The 9,546-nt window shown below is 41.4% G+C and overlaps 1 protein-coding gene across 1 annotated transcript; it reads right to left on the bottom strand.

Annotated features, from left to right (window-relative positions):
* Nucleotides 1-171: 171 nt before the first annotated feature.
* On the bottom strand, nt 172-9,528 carry traf6 (TNF receptor-associated factor 6). The gene is made up of 8 exons (XM_036135977.1): nt 9,360-9,528; nt 5,875-6,233; nt 5,449-5,599; nt 4,802-4,960; nt 3,030-3,101; nt 2,679-2,756; nt 2,228-2,554; nt 172-1,320 (listed from the first exon to the last, which is right to left on the bottom strand). Exons 2-8 carry the CDS (start codon nt 6,198-6,200, stop codon nt 715-717), a joined length of 1,719 nt encoding a protein of 572 aa, XP_035991870.1. The 5' UTR covers nt 6,201-6,233; nt 9,360-9,528; the 3' UTR covers nt 172-714.
* Nucleotides 9,529-9,546: the final 18 nt, after the last annotated feature.

Genomic DNA, 9,546 nt, shown 5'->3' with positions numbered 1-9,546 from the left:
TTTTAGATTTACTTTACACAGGTAGATGGAGTCCACATCAAAACTATAAATGTGCTGAATTTCGTCGGCAGACTCTGCATCCATACTCATATTTAGATCTGAAAGTGCTATATATGCTTTTACCTGTATATTGTAAGATGAATATGTTCAGTCTTAGCATGCTCTAACAAATAATAATAATAAAAAAAATCTGTTAGCATTGGAGGGGGAATAATATTAGACACTTTTATGTAAGGCATCAATTAGAATCGGAGTTGAATACATATTGAGAGAAACAGTTGCAGATATGATACAAATATTAGAGCTGTGATCAAAAAATAAATTGGTACCTAGAATTATTTCCTCAAATGAATGAAAGCCAGAGATCCATTAAGTGAAAAAACTGCGTTGAAGTGGTTATCAGATTATTTGAAACTGTTATTCAGAAACTCATTGTGTCTGAGCCGTACCGCACCTGCTACCGTGCATCGAAGAAAAATCCCAGATTAAAATCCACCAGGTCTTGAGAGCAAGACACAGAGGTCCCTAAAAGACATTCATGGAAACTACAAAGATTCAGACACTGGAACACGAATAAATACCAGAAGATTCACTCTGATGAATGAGAGCGGATATGATTTTTGCCACTTCATGATAAACAGGCAACACTGAAACACTGGTAGTTGTGCTCTCTACAACTGGCATGACAACAATCCCACGCAAAGGAGCTTGACCTCATTCTCTCGAAAGCGACGCTTCGGGTCCTCTCGGCTGTACGGCTGGTCCCTCTCGATGAAACGCGCTATCGAAGCGCGGCGTAACCTCACAGCGGATCAGCAGAGTGTCGTCTTTTATGTAAGCTCTCTGACTCAGCTGCTGCAGGTGCATGAAGGTGACGTAGCCAAATCCTTTAGGGTTGCGCGGATTTATGGGTTTCTGAAAGGCTTGCAGGTCTGGCTTTGTCTCCATGACTTCCATGTGATGCTGACTCTCGGGTCCCTGGTCTAATATGGCAAGCCGGATCGTCCCCTGAAAAGGCCAAGTCAGCTGCCCGTCAAACGTCCCTTGCATTGTGTGGACGAAAAGCGAGATGTAGTTGGAGCAGCGCGGGGCGTTGGGCGTCTGCAGGTGTAGGCGCAGGCACAGCTTGTAGCCTGGACGGCCCGTGTAGAAGCCGGGGCTGTGCTCGACCACTGGCAGGCCCGCTTCTTGGTTGCGCTGCAGCGCAGAGAAACCCCTGAGGCGCCAGACGAAGATGCCGTGGCACTGCTGGGCCTCCAGATCCTTTATGGTTTCCTCTAGCGTCGAGACCCTACGCCTGAGCTCCGCCAGCTGGCCTGTCTGCCGAAAAAAAAGGGGGTCATAAGGTTAGTTTTAAAAGGCTTTGGTAATACATGGTATACTAAATTGAAGACCGTTATATTTATATGAACAGATCAATTGTTCTGTAACCTGTTCTAATCCACCAACCCTCTCCTTGACGAGGTATAACGCAACATCTATTTATATGGAACAATTTAGGGAGATGCATAGAAAGTCTCTTTTTATGCAGAAAGCAATGAGTGACACAACTCAGCCTTGAGCATTTATGAGAAAGTGTTGCCTTACATTTTAATCTCTGATCAATCCTCTCTAAAAATGTACATTTCTAATACATATAATCCACAATTTGGAACAAACACATTTCTTCCATTTATTACGGAAGCATTGCACAAACCAAAGCCCACCCCCCCCCCACAGACCAACACAGTGACAAATTCTTCAGGTGATTAAGCAGTAAGATAAGATCTGTGTGCAGCAGATGGTCCGAAATAAATAAAATAATTTTTTGAAAGACAGCCTACATTTTAGCGGAGATCTTGCAGATAAATAAATCTACCGAACGGGTTTTTTGGCTTCCAGACATAGCCGACATTTAATGGAAGGCATCTCTTGCTGACTTGCATACAAACTTTAAAAGGTAAAGTCAAAAATAAGTCTGCACTGTGTACGGACAGAATGTATAAGAGGGCTTAACAGCCAGAAATGGAAAGGATTCCTTATATTTCTTGAGCACGATGTTAGTCTGACTCACACACAAGACAGTTCAGTGGTTTGCTGATAAATCAAACCAATACTGTGCCCAACATCAATGTACAATGCAATAAATTCCTCCTTTTTCTACAGATGGATTTGTTATTAGAGACATTTTCCAGAAATGATAAAGAGTTGCTTCCCCCCCGTTTCATCGCACTCGGCCCGCTCTTACTTGCGTCTCTTTTAATATGATGAGCTCACGCAGCTGGTGATCCTGCTTCACCAACCGCCCATCCATCTCTATGAGCCGCTGCTTCTCCTCGCTGGGCTGGCACGAAGCTGAGCTGATGCTGCAGCTCCCCGCTCCTCTGAGGCCGCTGCAGACTGGCACCGACGCCGCCGCCGCGCCGACATCCTCACAGGAAACGGAGCTCCCCAGCGTTCGGAGGGGTTTGGGATTGGTGCCGTTGAGGCTGAGGCTACGCAAATACTCAGCCATGTAGCGCATATGCATCTGTGTGAACTCTTGCATGTGCTGGGCCAGGTCATGGCGCTGCATCTGCAAAGTTGAAGCACTTTTTGGTCAGACGCATTTGGTCACGTGACAACTAACTGCTGGGTAACAACTTCTCGATAAATATATATATATTTTTTAAATTGTGGAATAAAACTAAATCACATACCCTTTCCTTACATCCAAAGATACTAAAGTTACAGGCAATGGGTGCTTTTGGGCAATCTGTATCACAATGGGATTCCATCTTAATAAGAGAAAGAAGAAAAACAGTCAACACAAATCAAGTTTTTAAGAAAAGCCTTTAACAAAATCAGCTACGAATGCATGACGGAAGACTGTTACAAGTGAGTTGAATTTACTACAACTGAACTGATATTTTATAATTCAATCATATGTGCATTGTGACTGGATGTGGAATACTTCCCTAAAGTTACAATAAAGAGGAAAGCTGGTAGTTGTAAACAAGCCCAACGGCTTGCAGCTCATTTCCTGCACCAGACTGATTTGTGGCTCTTACCTGGTCTCTGGTGAGATCCATCTCACAGTATTGGCATCTCACGCTGGCAAACGGGCACAACTGCTCGTGCAGCTAAATGACAAACCAGAATAAGATTATAAGAAGACCGATCCCTGTTGTTTTTAGTAATAATAATTAGTAATTATTAGGAATGGCCTTGTACTGAGGTAACATTTTGAAACACCACTGGACAACCCGCCATTGAGCTGCATTTAAAATGTTATTTTTTTCCCCCCCATTATTCTTCCTGTATATTCAGACTTGCATTTAAATAGATTTAAACATGACAATATCTATTGCCAAGCATGAAAAATATGTTTATTTTACATAACATTAAAGTGAACTCTCACTCCACAAGTTCAAAGGTCAGTACTGGTAGCCCTTTGTATGACAACACCAATAAAGTGGCTCTCAGATTCAAAAAGGTTGGTAACCCCTGGTTTAAAGTCAAGCTAAACATTATGGAGAAACAAAAACTATTAATTTCTTATGTTTAGAGCAATTTCAAGTTAATAATCTGTTTTAAATACAAATTAATATAAGAAATGTTAATAAACTTGATTAATAGCCAATAAGAATAATTTTTTTTTTAAATTGGCATACATGAAACACAATTCATAGCAGCATTTTGGGGATTTAGGGAATGCAAAGTGAACAAAAAAAAAACAAACAAAAAACATCTCAAGTATTGATATAATATTGTACAAAACCTATTTGTAACAGTGTTTAACCGGGCAAGACTGTTTACAAAAGCACAAAAAAAATGCTAATCAAGTTTGCATGACTGCTTGGAATGTCTTCTTTATCTTGTAAAAGTACAGTGGGTGGGACTGTGTGCTGTACTGTCTGTTAGGTCACATGTGGTACTGAGTCTCCCTTTTTTTTCGTCATCATCATTGTCTGGTCCTGGATAAAATGCTGTAAAAGTTTTACTGCCAGATACTAGTTCAAAGAAGGTCCTGGGTTCGAATCCCATTCTGGGCTCTTTCTACATAGAGTTTGCATGTTCTCCCTGTGCAAGCACGGGTTCTCTCTGGGTACTCCAGGTCCTCTCACAGTCCAAAAACATGACTGTTAGGTTAATTGGTCCCTCTAAATTACCCTTAGAGTGTGTGTGTGTGATTAGTTGCCCTGCGACGGACTGGCAGCCTGTCCAGGGTGAACCCTGCCTCTCGTCCACACCCCACTTGCGAACTTGCACGGATAAAAAGGAGTACAGACAATGTATGGAAAATGGTTGTTACAGGCAAAACAATGTCCTCCGTGACATTTATTTATTGTTTTTCTTTTAATTTTGATACATGAATCTAAGCAAAAATATAGGATAAACGGCAATTAAAGTTAAAAATAGTTTTCAGGCGTTTACTGTGCAGCATACTATACCATTTACCATTACACACTTTCATTTTTTTTTTATTATTTTTCTTGTTACATCTGTTTGAAAATCATTTCTAGTGAACTTTGTCTTTTATACATGGTAAATGTAAGGGAGACTTCTTTCAGCCAGCTGGCCAACCTTGTGCAGCAATGTGTGGAGGATGGGCATCACTGTGCTACTCTATTCTCCATTTCACTCAGGCCATTCTGGTGTTTTCTCTGGCATCAAGGACTTTGTGCAAGACATCAGTGCCTGCAACTGTGCCTCTGTACAGGCCAAAATAACCTTTTCGCTGTTCCTATTAAAATAAAATAAGCTCCTCATTTTTTTTCACCCAAGGTCATCATGCTTAAGAATCCATAGCAGCCCAAGCTTAACGGTGAGACGGTATTACCTGTTTCTCCTCAAACACAATGGATGCCACACAGTCTGGGCATGTTGTGAGCCGTCTTTGGCACTCAGCTGTTCGGTGCTCCTCTAGGTAGCTCTTTCTCACAGGCTGCTGGCATTGTGGGCAAGGCGCAGTGGCAAACTGACACCTGGCCAAATGATTCTGGAAGGAAAATAACATTGTAAATCAATTAACTGCATCACGGTCCCTTTAAAGGTAAAAAAAAAAAAAAAAAAAAAAGACAACCACGGAAAGGTTCTTAGTTACTTAATAAAATCAGAAAATAAATATCAACATAGATCAGGAATATTTGAGTGACATTTAGACAGGATGAATGACGGTAAAAGATGATGATTACTGAAAGGAACTAATTTTAACATGCTCCATCAATTTTAGGGGAAGCAGGAACAATCATAGAGACAGTGGGCTGTTTGCTACTGTGATGAGTTACGAGTTAAAGATAAGGTGCTTGTATCCTACAAAGTGCCTTGCATCTCGGTCCTGAACACACGTCAGCAGTGCAAGCATCCAAATCCCTTTAAGACTGCAATTCAATGTCATTTTACAACACAGGCCTGCTGGGACCGTTGGTTCCATTCGTTTGGACGAACTGCATTCGAAATCAGCTTTTCCGCCGTTAAAATCCTAACCTCTAAATGTCGGAGCTCCATTTTGTCAGCACAGCCAGAGTTTGGACAACGAACAGTTAGCGATAAAATCTCCCTTTTGGCAAAGTTATCAGGAAACAGTTGGTCTTCTGACAGCATTTCATTGTCCACAGGGCACCGCTGTCCTGTATCACTGTTTTGCAAGAGGAAGAAAAGCAATTAATTAGGCAGGGTATTAACATAATCAGCATCCACATGGGGCTTTATATTTAGGCATGAAAACAAATGAAATGTTTCATTATATTCACAAAATGGAGGCCGTTAAGTCGTTTACAGATGGCTGTACTGCTAATAAAAATAATAAAAATAAATCTGTTCAAGAACAAATCATTATTTTTACGTTAAGGAATGGGTTAAAATCCTCTGTTAGGTGTTTGCTTTAATCTAAAGCACAGCAAAATAACTTACCGAATAGACTTCTCAATACAGCTCTTGCAGAACCGGTGACCGCAGCGTGTTTGAATGGCATTCCTTAAGGCCATAAGGCAGATAGGGCACTCATATTTACTCTCGAGGGGTGGGTCAAATTCCACATCATAGCCCTGAAGGGGAGCAGCAGCCTGGAGACTGCCAGATGAGCTGTTAATTAAGGTGCCGGGACTCTCCGATGGACTTAAAAGGGATTCCCTTTCCTTTTCCAGCATTGCCAAGGCACATTCAGACAGCTCTCCACCAACTGCTCCTTCATAGCAGTCCTCCTCCAAGCTCCCCTTATTGCTTTCAAAGCAGGCCATCTGTACAGCGTTTGTGAGAGCCAAAAAAAAAAAAAAAAAAAAAGCTGGGAAAAAAATGGACAAAAATATATTTTTAGATATCTCTCAGCTCAGGATTCCACTCCAACTTGTGATATAGATGTTTCAACAGTACAGAAAGAAAATCAACAACATAACCTTTTCATTTGTGCGACAACTGAAAAAGATTTATTACTTGAGTTTCAATTCAACACATGCGGTTCATTTATAAAATGCCAATTCACATGAAATATCATCTAAGGGCTTGTTACAAAACAAAAGTCACATTTTTCTTTTCAAATGAAAGCCTGCTTGCTTTGTTTATCCAGCAATCTATACAAAAAACACAGTTAAAAACATCTACGTATCCTGCGTCCTTTTTTAACTGCCCATTTTAACTTCCTCCCATCAACGTAACGGTTTAACTTCCTCCATTAATTTACAGACCCGAAACAATGAACACCAACATTTATACGTCCCTGTTTTGGAGTTTTGAGCTTTTTGTAGGAATCTTTTTTTCTTCATAACCAATTACTGTTTTCTAAATAGCTATGTCAATATATGCAAATATGTGTGTCATCATATTCAAAGCTAATTAACTTTCAAAGACTTGGGTAATTAAAAAATGATAATTTGTTTTGGCCATTGATAATCACATCATGAGGCTCAAATCAACCTTTTTGCCCTTAAATGCATTTGTTATGCATTTGGAGTCTCTAGGAATGTAGAAAAGTTAAATGTAGTCTGTCCAGGTGCTGCATAGATATATTTATATTACGTTTGGGTCGCGTTTTTCAATCCATTCGGTTTTCTTTGTTCCCCTTTGCTCAGAAGAATTAGGCAGCCAATGGCCAAAAAAGGATGGCACAGCACAGAGGAGCATCAGCAGGCCAAGATTTGGTGGTTTCCACTCACATGCAGGTCACCGGCCAGTCTTTTAGAGATGAAGACGTTCTCATCCTGGGTAAGGATCAATGCTGGTTTTAAAGAGGGGTAAAGGAGCCATTTTTGTGAAGAGAAACCACCAGACATTAAACAGGGGTGGAGGCCTCCGAGTCCAATTGCCCCCCTCTTACAATGCTGTAATTGTGAGTATGACTCAGCCGTCTGGAAACAATAAGCGGATAAACGATCGATTGCCGATCGGTTGTTAGGCTGATGGTCCTCTTTTGCACGTGAACAACCAGTTTTTATTGTTACAGTTGAACTTGTTGATCCACTATTCAAAATGTACTGCTTATAAGGCTGGGTTTACCTGTAGCTCCTTAGACTGAAAGAGTCTCTCGGAAAAGAGACGCAATGTTTCTGTCATGGTTTAGTTTTGGTCTGGCTTTTATCCCTGTTATTTTTCAGTTTCTCCTCCTCTTACTCAGCAATCAGTCATACCTGTTAGGCACTAATTAGTCTGAATTCACTTCACCTTCCAGCCTCCCTACAAAAGCCTTCCTCAGTCTTCTCTTTCCGCCGGTTCATCTTCAGTCTCCATCAACACCACGCCTGTCTAGTCCTGTTCTCATCATTCTCCACGTCTGTCAGCCTGTTTTGTTGCTGGATTTCCTGCCTCCTCTGTGCTTCAAGTAGGTCTCAGCTAGCTGCTGGATTTACTGCAGCCCCGGATCTCAAAAACTGTCCCTGCTGCTCTGTTGCTGGACTGCCTGCTACCCCTGTGCTCCAGGTCTGCTACGCTGTGCTCCAGCAGTCCCACACCCCAAGAACTGTCTCGCTCTGCACCTCTGCTCTGACAGCAGCCCAGCATCTCCAAGAACTCTCTCTAGTTTCTTCCAGTCTGCCTGCTCCTGCACCTATCATCTCCAGTCCGGTTACTAACTCTGGTCATCATCATTCTACTCATTACTTTCAATAAAATGCAATAGAACAAACTGTGTGCGTGCTCTGTCTGGGTTCACGTAGACAAATCATGACAATTTCAACAAAACTCTTCCAGAGTACCGACTCAGCGTCTTTTTTTTTATTATTCCACAGAATATGAACCAGAACTGCTAAACAATTCCCTCCCACCCTATTAGGATTTTGGAAGAACTTAAAAGCGTGACGTGTTCCCTTTAAGGTAGAATATCACCAATTAACTCCAAAAACGGCTTTCTTTCAAATGGCATGAAAAACAAAGTGGAAATATGTTTATTTTGTTTTAGTAATGAACATCTCCGAACTAGCTTCTAATCAAACTTAACACCATTCTCACTTAGCATGTGAATGACTTTATGCAATCAGCCATCCGCTGTCGATACGTGCTTCCCTAGGAGGAAGGATCACTACAAAGCCAATGGATTAATTCAATCAGCCTAAACTCTTTACTGAATCTCATGACAAACAGAACTTGACTGCAATTTATTTTACCAAGGAGTGACTTGGAATGAATGCAACTGAATTTAATCTAGACCGCAGTTTCTTGCATTAGTTGGATCAGATTATAAATTTACGATTATGAATTTTATCCGTTTGTCATGTGATGTCTTGAAATTACATGTGTTACAAAATCACAAATCACTCCCACTACTGTATTCCTCCAGGAGGAATACAGCAACAGGCTAGGGTGTGGTGGCCTAGCAGTGAGAACAGCAGGCTTGCATTGGGAGAAGGCTGGAACCCAACAGATTGCCACCATAGGTCCCTGAGGAGGACCCTTAGCCCCAGATTCAAGTACTTAGTACAAGTACTAAGTAAAGGTTTGGGGCTACACAAATAAGACTGAAACCACCATGAAGACAACAGAAAAGAATGGCTGCTTACAGATCAAATGTCCTGACTTTGCCTATCTGTTACCACTAATAGTATATATATATATATATATATATATATATATATATATATATATATATATATATATATATATAAACTTTGATTACACACCTATGAGTTCTAGTGGTTTGCTAAGAGGCGTTGCACGCTTCCTCTGGCAAAAGTTCTAACTACGTGACTAAGTTTGAAATGTTCATTAGCATCGTTAACTTATAACAGTGTGAAGCATTGGCTGACAAAGTGATCCAACGCCAGATAATTTTCTCAAGACGGACGTTAGTTTCTGCCCAGAGGAGCGTTAGCCGCTGTTTCACCTGACTGTCATGCCTCCAGATGCGGAACTGCAACCTCGAACATAGCGGCAATAAGATCACAGAAGCACGATAAATGGCACATCTGCTTACCGAAGAGGCCGGGAGCACACGCACGGCTCCCCGGCAGCGGGAACAACCTTGTGTCGGTGGGAGCCGGTGTTTTTACCTGCGAAGTTTAGTCAGCCTTTCCTTGAAATGCCTCGAACTTTTAGTTTCGGATTTCCTGTTTTTTCTTTTCCTACGTCAGCCGGCCGACTCGATTCTTCGCTCGTCGA

The sequence above is a fragment of the Fundulus heteroclitus genome, chromosome 4, assembly GCF_011125445.2.
Source record: "Fundulus heteroclitus isolate FHET01 chromosome 4, MU-UCD_Fhet_4.1, whole genome shotgun sequence".
Lineage (NCBI taxonomy): Eukaryota > Metazoa > Chordata > Actinopteri > Cyprinodontiformes > Fundulidae > Fundulus > Fundulus heteroclitus.
Note: the sequence above shows the minus strand (reverse complement) of the source record. Positions and strands in the feature narration are given on the sequence as shown.

Bases quoted from the DNA above. Each gene is read 5' to 3' on its own strand.
- traf6 (XM_036135977.1), bottom strand. From the start codon at position 6,200: ATGGCCTGCTTTGAAAGCAATAAGGGGAGCTTGGAGGAGGACTGCTAT. The intron at 3,102-4,801 runs GTAATACCGTCT...TTTGTCATTTAG, and splicing joins TTGTGTTTGAGGAGAAACAG to CTGCACGAGCAGTTGTGCCC. The intron at 2,555-2,678 runs GTATGTGATTTA...TCAACTTTGCAG, and splicing joins TCTTTGGATGTAAGGAAAGG to ATGCAGCGCCATGACCTGGC.